This window comes from Rosa chinensis, chromosome 1, assembly GCF_002994745.2.
Source record: "Rosa chinensis cultivar Old Blush chromosome 1, RchiOBHm-V2, whole genome shotgun sequence".
Taxonomy (NCBI): Eukaryota; Viridiplantae; Streptophyta; class Magnoliopsida; order Rosales; family Rosaceae; genus Rosa; species Rosa chinensis.
Window position 1 is genome coordinate 52,909,815 of NC_037088.1, and position 13,887 is coordinate 52,923,701.

Consider the following 13,887-nt stretch of genomic DNA (forward strand, 5'->3'; position numbering starts at 1 on the left):
AAGAAAAGGAAAAAGCAGGGCTTGATTGGGATTTGGGAGCAAGAGGATTTCTATCAATTCACCCAATCAATGATCAATAATGGGAATTGTGTGAAGCAGTATGATTGATCTTGCAGAAACAAATTCATCTTCAGAATATACATGCACAGACCCAAAATTACATATACTGATGCAATGATATTACCACAAGCTATTACACTATAATCTCTATTTCTAGTTTCTTTAGTTCATCAATCATCACATAATTGCATAAATAGGTTTTGTCCAATAATAAAAATGGGATAAATAAGTCATCTCGTGCTAATTAATTAATTTGATTAATAAGGCCTGTGTATGAAAGAGCACTCATCACAGTTTAGTTCAATTGGATTAATTAGGTCCTGTAATGGTTATACGGTTATACCTCATATCATGAGATTATCCAATTTCACTGAAGAGTAACATCCCACGGATAAGGAACAAATAATAGTGTTTGTTTAGGAAAGTTAATAAGATAGTGATGCAGGTTGTGTATTGTACACACACATGCATAACATATATGAGATCAGTGATGATGAGTATATGTCATGCTCTGAGGTTCTTTCTTTTTCCTGCTGTCCTTGTCTGTGCCGAAGTACTGCCGGTGATGATAATATCTGGGGAGCCCCCCTCCATTAGTTTTTTTTCTTCTCTGGGATCATAAAGCTGTATGTGGACAAAGGAAGAGACGAGTGAACCTCATACCCACGGATTTAGTTTAAGCAGCAGTTGAGATACGAATAGATACAGGATAATTGTACATCTTAACAAACATATATATTTACCTAGATTTACAGCTGAAATGATGTAGGACGAGAATGGACCCAATTTAACCTAAAAACCACTAGAGTAAAGAAGAATGTAAAATGAAGAAGAGTAATTGAACAATAAGTAACTCATGCGTAATGAGGTTACTAGTTGCCGGAATATTCAAGAAGATTTAGTTTTGGACTTTTCGGATTTCTCGTGTGAAAAGTCAGGTATTGATTGTGAATCAAATTAGATCAACTTTTGGCCAGAATATCCGTTTAAGACGCATGATACCTTTCCGGAATATGGACGACGAGATCTTTAAGACTCATTTTGGTGAGCCTTAACAGATTTAGGCCAAAATATATCATTTTAGTTATCCGTTTCAGGATTTAATATTTTTAAACTAGTTCTATATTTGTTTTAGGATTCTTAGTTTCCTTTTAAATTTGGATTTTTTTTAGGATTTCTTGTTAGATTATGATTTTAGGTCTTGGATGCCTATATAAGCACCATCATGTTTTGTATTAGGGTTTTGTATTAGGATCAGTTCATCATATCAAATTTAATAAAATGAGAGTTTTTTCTCAAATTCTCTGGTGGACTCCAGATTTATATTTTTATGGTTTATTGCTTTTAAACCCAGAGTCAATTGTGGCAAGAGCCATAGTTTTAGAATTTGTTGAAGACGAGAGGCCAACAAGTAAACCCTAACATAGCGGCTAGGTCCTTCTTTTTCTAATTATTATGAATCTAGTTATACTGAATTCTTCTTTTGTAAAAGAACAACAAGAAAATTAAATATAAAGAAAAAGAAACGACCAGGGTGGGAAAGGGTTTTGAGAACCGTAGTATACCTATGAATTAGCTCCACACCAAAGAACATTGCATTCAAGACATAGGAAAAAAGAAAGGGAAAAAAAAATCTATTAGCTACCAGAAATTAGGGTTTGTAGTGGAAGGTCGTTATCGGGTATATATATAGTAATGACGTCTGCGCACTCATACGTACCCATTGGTTGGTAGCATGGCCTAGAATCCCGTTACATGTCTGCCTTGACCACCTGAGCTTTTAGTCCTCTCCCGCATCTTTATCGTATTCCTGTCTATCTTTCGGCTTTAATTTTGGTTGATTTCCTGTTCCATACATATATAAAGCTAGGATTACTCAAAAAAAAAAAAAGGCTTAAAATATAAAGCTCGATCTGATAGCATATAGGTACCTCATGGTGTATAATCCTGGCTAGGGCTTAAGCTTGCCTACAGATTAAGAGGATCTAACATCAATCCTAACACGAAAGCACACAATTTTAACCAAGAAATCTACCATTTTTGTGTTCATGGCTTTATTGATCGATACTCCTACAGAGAATGGGTTGTTATAGTGTACGTTGGTCAATATTAATATACTCATCTCCAGAGCAATATCCTTTAGGATTGGTTTTTCCTATAATCTTTTTAGGTTAAAACGTTTTAGATTTTATGATTTTTTTGATCGAGACGCGTATGCAAGATTGATCAACACCAACCAAAAGATTTAGATCCTCTCCCTTCATAGCAAACTAGACGATGAAACGTATTTTTCCTCGAGTCGGTAAAGCTTGCCACCTCTATGACTCGTTCTTATAAGTTGACTTCGTAAAAGGAGGGAAACGTGCTCTCTCTATCGGTCTTTCTCTGGGTTAGCTGGTTTTATAATACTCAAGGGTTTCTTGATCGATCACAATGATCAGTTTATAGGGCTCAGATTGGTCGAGCCATGGACTCTGCACCTAGATCCTTCAAAGTTCAAACAAACCGACAAGCCACGTGACCCAAAGAAAACAATTAGTGATGATGATTATGTATATATGGTCCATTTATATCACCTAGCCTACTTGATCATCTTAGAAGATAGAAAAGTTAGAACAACTATAATTGCAGTTGGAAAGTGATAATCATGATCGCTCTGTACCACTAACAGTCACAGAAAAATTCAATACCAGACCACTTTTATTAAAACATAACCTTTATTTATCTTACATATATCAGCAATCATGTAATAATATATCTCACATTACAATTAACAGTGCGCTGTAATTATACTCTTCTGACTTTGGATTCAACGGGTAATAAAATTCCTTATATTATTGTATAATGGGTTGTTCTGTTATATAGGAGCATTCGACGCGTGGCATACGGCGTCGGAGGATGGCAAAGGTAATGATGATTGCAGTCTGCTTGCAGCAGCAACAGTACTCCACAGGTCAATTTCGTTGGTGTTGTAATCCTGATGGGTGGCATGGTATGATTTGCTGGATGAATTCGATGAAGTTGACGATCGTAGTGTACTTGGTAATTGGAGTTCATGATCAGTGGTACTGTTACTACTGCAAAATGCATTAATGGTGGGTTCAATTAAACAAGCAAATTGCCTAGACGACCCGGTTTCGTGGCCGCCATTGAGTTGTGAAGCCACCAAACGATCTAGCGCTGCCCAGTTGGTGAGGCTGGCCGAGTCGTCCACTTGTTGATAACTCAGATGCTGGTTAATAACTGTACCTTCATTCTGATCTATGACCATGTCCTCATGATTGATAATGGGCTGGTAGTAGTTCTGGCTACTGGTGGAGTTTGGGCTCTCGAGGCTTGGAAGTTTCAGGAACCTATCATCATGATCATGGTAGCCATTGATGTGATTTTTGATACCTGTGTTAATGGGATGAAGATGATGATCATTAATCTCTTCCTTGCAGGTCTTTGTTCCTATGTACTGAAGCATTTCCTCAAAAGCTCCCTCCTGATCGTCATCATCATCAAACATTTGGCTTGAACTTCTTGTAAGTTCTGCTGTGATAGATGAAGAAATAGTAGTACTCATAATTGGACTACTCAAGCTTTTGTGGAGATTTTTCTTCTTGAAGATTCTGCAAACCACCCATCCCTCCTCTGCTGCCTCTCCCACGACAGTGATCGAGACCTAATTAATATAAAAGAAAAATGTTCAAGAACAATCGGTCAATATGTGTATAGACTCAGAATGTGCAAGTGTAAACTCGAAACGTGCTGTAGACACAAGGTCTGCAAAGTCCGCACTTGAACATTTCCTCAGGAATGGAACCCTGGTTTTGAATCAAATGACTTACACTAGTTATGCTGCTGGTGTTGTCGTCGAGTCTATACTCGTGCATGATCCAATCGGACTTTTGACCGTGGGGAGCTCGGCCTTTGTAGAACACAAGAGTCTTCCTCATACCGATCCGTCTGCAGTTGCTGCTTATCACCTTATCACGGCCGGTGGCCTTCCAGAATCCGGCAGCCGTTGCACGGTTTGTGCGAGTTCCAGTAGGGTATTTCTTGTCCTTGTGGCTGAAAAAATACCAATCATTTTGCGGTGTCGTTCCTATCTTACACTTCTCTGCAAAAACCAACATCAAAACTTGGATTCATTCATACGGATACATTTGAAAATCAACATCAAATCTTTTGGCAGTCTTATATATGTACGTACCTTGTATATCCCACGGCTCAAGCTTATTAAGATCGACATCGCGGATAACATCGAGATCAATCCTCTGATTGGAGACCTTCTTCCTCAAGTAGTACTGCAAGAGCTCCTCTTCAGTTGGATGAAATCTGAAACCAGGAGGGACTTGAGATTGTCCATTCACAGATATACTCACGTTTTCAGTCATTTTGAACTTTAATAAAAAAAGGCAATTTGTCCGTCCACACAATTAAGATAGAACAGTTCTGAAGCTCAGAGAGAGGGAGGAAGAGAGAGAGAGAGAGCTAGAGAGAGCTCATGAACAAGTTGTTGTACGCAAAAGGAGTATGTAGGAGACGACTATATATATGAGTTTGATGTGAGAGATAGGTCATATACATGAAAGAATGGCTCTCATGGGAAACATGGGATACTAATCTTTTGTTTAGTACGGGGATTGTTTCACTATGCTCCGAGAAGACACCCACCTCACCTACAATATTACATTACATTACCAAAATAGATCGACGTTAGAAAGACCAACGCGGGGTCCATGAATGTGGGTATCAACTAAAGGCCCCACCGGGCTAAGAGGATCCGGCCCGTTAGAACTTAGAAATGCAAACTATGAGTGCAAGAGGGGAAGCTCACATCCACAGAGACCTCCGACCTTAAAATCTCCATTGAAAAGCACCTCTTAAACAACCATATTATGGACCATCTCTCTCTCTCTCTCTCTCTCTCTCTCTCTCTCTCTCATGGTGCAACCACCGCGACAAGAAAACAGATAGTGGGGTACGTAGGGATTGCTCTTTCATGGTCCGTTAGATATGAATTGGTGAAAAAAAATGTGACAGTGGAAATGACATTGGCCTTCTAGAGAAAGAAATCCAAAGCCATTGTACTTTGTAGAGAAAGAAAACATTATAATGCAGGAGGACTAATTCCTTGTAACCGGTCCGCTTCTTTTTTGGAGAGAGAGAGACCCACCTCACCTACAATATTACATTACAAAACAAAATATGCGTAGCAATCCCCAGCACATTTGGTGTGTTAATTATATATATTCTTTGTTATACTGCAGTATGTACAATGTTAATTTAGCCATTAAATTGTACTAAACCCAAATACAGAGTTTAATATAATCCTATTCAATTGAACTTATACAGGCATGGTCAATTTTTTTTTTTGGGGTCAAGTACAAGCATGATTATTGAATAAATTAATTAAAATTTTAATTACGAGACTACATTAGGAGATAAAAAAATTGAACAAGAATTTAAACGGTACTATAGTATAATTGTGAAAACTCGCTGTCTACATGTACGAGAAAATTTTCTCTTCAAAATTAGAAAGCCTTGGAGCTTGAAATCAGTTATTACAGCCATATTAAGAGTAAGTTGATGCTCAAATTTCAAGTAATTAAAAAATATATAATGTTCTGAAGCGCCGTTAACTTCAATCGCTCTTCAGTAATGCAATATGATTGAGTAAAATTGGTGCCCTATTGATCGTTGGTGTTAAGGGTAGCTCGTAATCTCATTTGCATTATTGTATGAGTACAAAAAGAATGTGTATTATTGTACTTTGATTTCAATCATTAAGTCAACATGTACATTATATTGGCTGAGTTGTTGCATATAATGTTCTTTGTCGTTGATTTGACATTAATCTTGATATTTATATGAAGTACTTAATAAAAATGCTAAAAAACTATCATATGAACTTACTAAAATTTTAAACAAATTGTAACCACTAGGAATAGTGGGGAGGTAGAAGGTCCCAGTCTGGAACCCCCAGGTTTGGATCCCCATGAGGCCCTGGTGGCCAGCTAATGGATGCTTAATGCCTCGTGGAGTTTGGAAGGGATTAGTCCGGCTTTGCTGGGATACCCCATGAAGGGTGTGTGTGTGTTGCTAACTTTCTAACGCTAACCTCTCCCAATAAATAAATAATTAAACAAATCGTGATAATTCAATCCATTAACTCAGTCAAAGTCCGTATTAAGTTAGTGAATTCAGCAAAATTCTTAAAAATCCGTGAATTAAAAAAAGGGGTCGTGACCACTTACCCAATTTTAGCCTAAAAATTGCCCACTTACTCCACCAAGAGTTTTTTGACCTCATTTACCCAATCTAACCTATAGTGACAGTTTTGCCCCCTATTAAACTCTATCCTCTCAGACTCTCTCTCTCTCTCTCTCTCTCTCTCTCTCTCTCTCTCTCTCTCTCTCTCTCTCTCTCTCTCTCTCTCTCTCTCTCTCTCTCTGTGCCATGGTTGCTCCGGCAGCTTCGGGCCACCACCTCCATCAAGTCTCCACCGCCATCAGAGAAGATAGGAGCACTGCATCCGGATTCGACCTCAACCTCCGAGCGCCGCCGTCACCCGAACCATACTCTCTCTCCCCCAGACTCTCTCTCTCTCTCTGCCATGGCTGCTCCGGCGCTCCACCTTCGGATTCGGGCCAACAACTCAATCGATCCGGCGGATTCTGGGCCATCAAGTCTCTGTTTCTCTATCCAGATCTTGGCCGGGTCTTAACTGACGCACGGTGGTTGAGGTTGAGGTCGATGGTTTGGTCCCATCAACCTTGTTTCGCCAAATCTTCCCATCTCGACGAAGACGATGACGATCCGACCAATCCTGCACCGGCCTCACACTCGGTGGGTGCCCAGAGCAATTTCTGGGTGCCCATATCACCTTTTTTTTTTTTTTTTTTGTATACTGTGAGCTCCGAGAATGGGAAAGGAAAAAAAAAGTGAACGTGTACAATTGAACATATAAATTGATCAATTGTGTCTTTAGTGTATTCATTTTGGTTCACTTGAAGGCAATAATATGATTATTGGAGGGCAATAATATGATTTTTGAGAGGCAATAATATGAGTATTGGGAGGCAGTAATATGGTTACTAGGGGCAATAATATGATTACTGGGGGGCAATAATATGATCAATTGTGCCTGTAGTGTATTCATTTTGGTTTTGGGAGTTTATACAATTCACTGGAGGGCAATAATATGATTACTGGGGGGCAGTAATATGATTACTGGGGGGCAATAATAGCCGGATTCCGGTCATCGGTCGCCGGATTTCTGTTACCGGTTCCCGGAATCAGGTAAACGGTCGCCGGAATCAGGTCACCGTTCGCCGGAATCAGGTCACCGGTCGCCGGAGACCGCGCCGGCCACTGGTCACCGGAGCATAGCAAGGTGGAGGATGACTTCTCTCTCTAAGTGAGAAAGAAGGAGAGGGCAAAAAAGTCTCAAAAAAAAAATTAATTGGGTAAATGGGAAATAATCTCTTAGAGTGTTTTGGGTAAATGGGGTTAAAAAACAGTTGGTGGAGCAAGTGGGCAATTTTTAGCCTAAAATCGAATAAATGATCATTTCCCCTTAAAAAAAACTCGAACATAACATTCTAAAATTTAATTTGAATACACCCCTCTTAATCCTTTCTTCCACTTTTTCAATCTTCTCATAGTTTTTACAGGTCCTTAAATAAGAATTAGAAAACAAATGACTCAGTGTAAAGCTTTCTTTTTTCGTTTCTTTTGTTTGCTAATACATGTACGTATGCTCATTGAGTAAACTTTAGAGCCACACAAGCCTGATAATTACTCATCCATCACTTAGATGTGTCGAACTTTTTGGCTGTACAAGGTAATACGGAATATTATTAGATTTCTAATCAAAAATGTGCCAACTTATTGCTAACGGACAAATCAATTAATATATTGATGTGTGAGTGACATTCTTTGCAAACAATATATGAATATCGTTGCTCCTGCACATTTAATTTTAGGAAGAATGATCATTTACCTAATTTTGGGTATATTAATCCCACTTACCCAAATACTTTAAGAGATTGCCCACTTACCCAAACACTCTAAGAGATCATTTCCCTAATATCCAATTAAGTATTTTTTTTTAATTCGTTTTTATTTATTTTTAAGACAATTTTACCCTCTCTTTCTTTGTCACTTAGAGAGAGAAGTCGTCGGAGGCCTTGCCGAACTCCAGTGACCAATGGCCGGCCACGGACTCTGGCGACAGGTGACCGGATTCTAGAGACTGGTCACTAGAATCCCGAATCCGGCTACCGGACTGGTGACCGGATTCCGGCATCTGAATTTATTATCCCCTAATAATACCCAGTAACCATATTATTGCCCCCCAATAATCATATTATTACCTCCTAATAATTATATTATTGCCCCTAATAATCATATTATTACCCTCCAATAATCATATTATTGCCCTCAAGTGAATTGCATAAACTCTGAAAACCAAAATGAATACACTACAGACAAAATTGATCACTTTATATGTTCAATTGTACACGTTCACTTTTTTTTTCCTTCCCCATTCTCGGAGCTCCCAGTATACCAAAAAAAAAAAAAAAAAGTGCTCTGGACACCAGATCGGATTGACCGGGGACGAAGACACCGACGATTGCTCTGGGGACGAAGACACCGGTGATTGGCGCGACAGGTAGCCGGTGGTCTTTACAGATCGGCGATGAGATGTAGGTCTGGCTCGTCGGAATCTGGGTCGAGCATCTGTCGGATTGTGCTAGAGTGGAGCAAAAACTGGTTTTCCGACGGTCTGGGTTGTAGTCAGGTGACCTGGCGGCGTCGAGTTTTAGTCTAGAGTCGGATTTCCGGCGTAATTTCATCGATGGTGGGGGGAGAGAGAGAGAGAGAGAGAGAGAGAGAGAGAGAGAGAGAGAGAGAGAGAGAGAGAGAGAGAGAGTAGTTGTTAATTAAAATGAGGGCAATACTGTCAATACAAGTTAGATTTGGTAAATGGGAGTAAAAAACTCTTAGTGGAGTAAGTGGACAATTTTTAGGCTAAAATTGGGTAAGTGGTCATAGCCTCTTAATTTTATTATGAAAAAAAAATCATATGGTTCTATACTTCTATAAACAATTTGAATTATTCAAAAAAAAAAAAAATTTGAAAAAGAATACATGATGTAATGAAGAAATTTAGACATCGATCGAAAACAGAATTGTTATAGCTGACGATGTTCACAGTCCTCATAAATTGTAAATTTATAGTTTCTAATGTTGGACATCACTTCTCAAACATTTATATGTCACATGTGACCTAATTCAAGAGACACATGTGAACAACACTTCACATTTTCAATAGGCTTGGTAAAGAGAAATTAGTGACACCTTCTCTAAACCGAGATCAGTCATACAACTCGTGCCAAAGAAGGACTGTGGAGACATGTTGGACTTAAAGGACTGGTCGCCGCAGGTAAATGAAGATAATTAAATTAGGACTGTCTTCACCTTTAGGCATAAACCAAAGGAACCGAAAAGACCCACATATAATTATCCTCAGACACGCATGGAACTTTTGAATAAGATTAACCTATTTTTGAAGTTCGATTTGTCAGAAAAGCACATCTTAATTGGTTAGGCCTTTTTTTTTTTTTTTTTTGATCGAATAATTAGTTAGGGCTTGAAAGTACTTTTGGAGGTCTCTATACTAATCATGTTAAAGCTTTCACTGAATTCCTCGAGCCTAATCATTATCATCCTGTGCTGATAAATGACAGAGCAACCACTTTGCATATACTTTTAGTTACTAACCGGCATTTATAGGGTTTGTTACCCCATATCTTTTCCTTCCTTTTCAAATTTTGCTATTGCGGTTGTCGCTAAAGAAAGTGATTAATTTGTTGAATCTAACATATAATGGCACAGGAAAGAAGCTTCTTTGTCGGTAGTGTGTACACATATATTCTTGTTTGTTTGAACTTTGAAGTTGAAGGTTGAAGGAGATCATGTAGATTAAGAAGGTTACTTGAAGCTCATTCAGCCCTAAAAGGCATTCTTATTCTATTGATGTTATAGTACGAATTGAAAGTAGTCTGGAAACTAGAAATTTTCTTTTGCGAAAAATGGGAAAAAGTAAGTACTAAGCTGAGAAAACTGTGTAAAAGACCAAAAAATTAAAACAACAACAATTAACGTATCCTACTGGGGAACTGAATGAGGAGGGTCAACTGACCTTTTGGGCCTTAATTGGCTCCCATTGATGATCATGACAGTAGAAATGTGACGACAATTGCAGACAGCTAAGAAGATTTTGTGTTTTGGGATTTACTGCTCGCTTGCCATTTCCTTTATTCTAGCTGTTACTATCAGAGAAGTCACTATGAGATCGATGTACAACCTATACATTAACAGCTGACAAAATATACTCTTGTTTACATTTTTAACTTTCTTTGATTAGTTATGCATCGTTTTACCGTGTACGTCCATAAAGAATACAGAGAAGACAAAAGATAAAAATAATATTAGTATTCCATATATTTCACCGTACGTTTCATCCCTAAGTTGCACAGATAATGAGTGTACCAGCTCTTGATAATGACTTCCAATTAAGTTAATCTCTGAAAATGAAATATTAATTCATACAAGGTTTTGTCAAACGTTTGATCACTTGGTTATGTAACAGCATACCAACTGATCGAGGACATCAAGACAACGTCTCTATGATTTGATTAGTTCATATGAATTTATTTCTTTCTTTAGTAGGATGAAAATTAGAGCATATTGGCCACGTTCACAGCCCAAGCCAAGTTAATCAAAGGAAAACTCATAAGCCATTTCTTAAGACAATGAATTGATCCGTTTTATTCACGAATCTTACTTATAACCAAGATGCAAAGACATTCATGACAAAATTAGTTTCTCTCAACATATAAAAACAGGGAAATTCTAGTATAGTGGTGGGTATCTCATACCCACATTTACAAAAGTGAGAACAAATTTTGTTATCAAAGTTGTAATCTGAGTCATACTTTGTGTAATCTTAGTTCTAATAATGGTAATTACACCTCTTACGACATTTTACAAGTTTTTGAATAAATTCATTGTCAATGTTGTAATCTTAGTTCTAATAATAGTAATTACACCTTTTACGACATTTTTACAAGATTTTGAACAAATTCGTTGTCAATGTTGTAATTTTTGTTTAACTATATGTAAATAGTGTAAATGAATATGGTAACTTTTGTTCTCGATGTTGTAATTTTGGTTCAAATACTTGTAAATTTTTGTTCAAATAGTTGTAAATGAGGGTATCTCATACCCACCATTACACTAGCTTGTCTCATAAAAACAATGAACAAAATGAAAAATCAAGCCAAATGATAAATGTTGTTGACTACCATCCGTGCCCTCGAAGAAATATCGTATCCTACATTGGAGTCATACAGTTAATCATTGAGTGGTCGATGTGTATCGAAAATCTACAAATACTATGGAATATCCTGGGCTTGTAACCAAAAAAATTTGGATCATCTTGTCTACTTCTCTCTTTGCAGATATCTTGGAATTCAAGCGGCCGGCCATTAAATTATCCAAATTTAACACTGAATCTTAAGTTTGGAAGTGTGCACGAGAAGCAAACGTGGGTGGCCATGCATGTACTATATTTTGGATGGCCCTGGAAGTGGTGAAATGTCAACATGAAGATTAATTAGATCAGATACCAGCAGCATGAATTCGAAGATAGATCGGTTAAATCCAACCTGGATTTCCATACAGATTTTCTATATAATTTTTTTGTTTTCTCATGCGCTCCCCAGTCCCATCATCGCTCCGATCCAATTGTTGGGAGAGGAAAGACCATTTCACTATGTACGTACGTAGTCTATGCATAAAGACTTCTTTATTATGATCAATGTCTCCTTCTGTATTGTGTTGCTTTGCATACAATAATCCTGGGATTTGTTAATATATATACAGAAAGTAAATATCGTTAGAATCCTTATTTGTCTCGTTCGCCAGAGGAAATACTACATTAGGAGGCGCAAACTAACTTGTAATCCAATAATTCAGCTGTGACTTTCAATTTATGGAGCTGTATCTCATCATTTTTGGAAAGATGATCGATGTTAGAAAGTAAACTTAACTAACTAGCCCTCAGTAAAAGATCCTTATGTTGAAAATGAATCTCAATATGAGAAAATGAGAACGTTGCAGGATTTAGGTCAATTGTATCCATTGTTAATTAATTTTAATTGTGAAATTCATGTTACTTTATCACGTTACACATAGGATCTCGATGTTATCTGGAGTATACAGTTTTGGTGCCTTAGAGTTTCACATTAGCAACAGAATCAATAAATAGTAGAATTCCCCCTCTCTATATATCACTAACTATATACATGTGTAAAGCAAATACAGTATTGCATTCTTAACAACGAGCTACATTTTCTCAAGCGGCTGTTCAATTATCACTTGAATGTACGTTTAATTTATTTAGAGCGAGTTAAGAAGTTGACGTTTTGAGTTTAAATTTTCCTTATACATATTATCATTTGATTTTATGTTGAACTGTATATGACTAACGTCTTGTTTAAGTGCAATTCTACACGTGTTCGAGTTTAACAAACTAGCATGGCGCCATCTACTGTACTTCTACTAACATAACGTGATATGGAAGGTGCTTATTTCTCACACTTCAGCTAATTAATGGTAAGAAACTGAATAAACTACTCCATGCAAATGGAAATCCAATTACAAACGACAAACTCAGAACATATGAGTTTACAACTACACTTATATTGTCACTCTTTTATTATATTGCTACTTCATGACGCATAATCATTGCTGGGTTCATACTGTGACATCATCTGGAATTTATATATGATCGAGGATATTGCTACGTGCTAGCAAGTTGTATTGTAGAACTGGAAGCTTAAGGAAGATTAAGATTGTTGAAAGTAATAACAAATTAATACTCAAACCGCGAAGTTTGATCTACTATAACTGGTCTGTCATCACAGACAAGAACGACAGCTTGTGAGGCTAGATCTAGTCGTGTTTTGCATGTTGCAATGAGCTTCCAAGCATATGTGTATATGTCTAATTCTGGAGATATCCTGCTTGGTCAAATAATAGAACAATTAATAATTTACATATTAGTGAATCAAAATACATCACCACATGCAGTTCATAACAATTTTTAAATCAGAAAATTATGTGTAAATGCTCCATTTTGCATTGTGCTTCCTCCAACAAATGCCAACTTTGAGATCAAACCTAACATGTTGTCTATTCTACCTACTTTCCATGACATGGCTAGTGAGAGGCCCTATGATCATATAATTAATTGAGTTTGATGCCATATGTTCCACTATGCACTTGGGAGGATTAATTTTGGATGGTTTGAAGCTTCGATTATTCCCATTTTCTTTGAAAGATCAAGCACGCATATGGTTTCATAAGCTCAAGCCAAGATTCATCCTCTCTTGGGCCGATATGCAAAGAGTCTTCTTGAATGCTTATTATCCACATCATTGGACTACTTATATGCGGGATAGCTTAACCAAGTTCTTTTAAGAGGATAATGAGACTTTTTATGATGCATGAGAGCGCTTCAAGGATATTGAGTTAGGTTGCCCTCATCATGGACTCACCAAGTGGCTTCTTTGTGAATCTTTCTACAATGGGTTGATTATTGATAATAGAAGGAGATTGGACAATGCATCGGGTGAAAATTTTCGTAAAAAATGTCCCAATGCTGTTTGGGATATTTGTGAGGAAGTGGCTACACAATCCGGTCAATGGGATAATCATCAAAGGAGAAGAGGAGGTAGAGATGACAACACTACTTCTAGAGGTTGC

The 13,887-nt window shown here is 37.5% G+C and overlaps 1 protein-coding gene and 1 non-coding gene across 2 annotated transcripts; both read right to left on the reverse strand.

Annotated features, from left to right (window-relative positions):
- Window positions 1-2,745: 2,745 nt before the first annotated feature.
- Window positions 2,746-4,628, reverse strand: LOC112175173 (NAC domain-containing protein 43). Its single transcript, XM_024312841.2, has 3 exons — window positions 4,259-4,628; window positions 3,894-4,165; window positions 2,746-3,727 (listed from the first exon to the last, which is right to left on the reverse strand). The coding sequence occupies exons 1-3, from the start codon at window positions 4,440-4,442 to the stop codon at window positions 2,918-2,920; spliced, it is 1,266 nt and encodes a 421-aa protein (XP_024168609.1). The 5' UTR covers window positions 4,443-4,628; the 3' UTR covers window positions 2,746-2,917.
- Window positions 4,629-13,572: 8,944 nt separating this feature from the next.
- On the reverse strand, window positions 13,573-13,676 carry LOC112183162. Its single transcript, XR_002929755.1, has one exon. It is a non-coding gene; the product is annotated as a small nucleolar RNA R71 (small nucleolar RNA).
- Window positions 13,677-13,887: the final 211 nt, after the last annotated feature.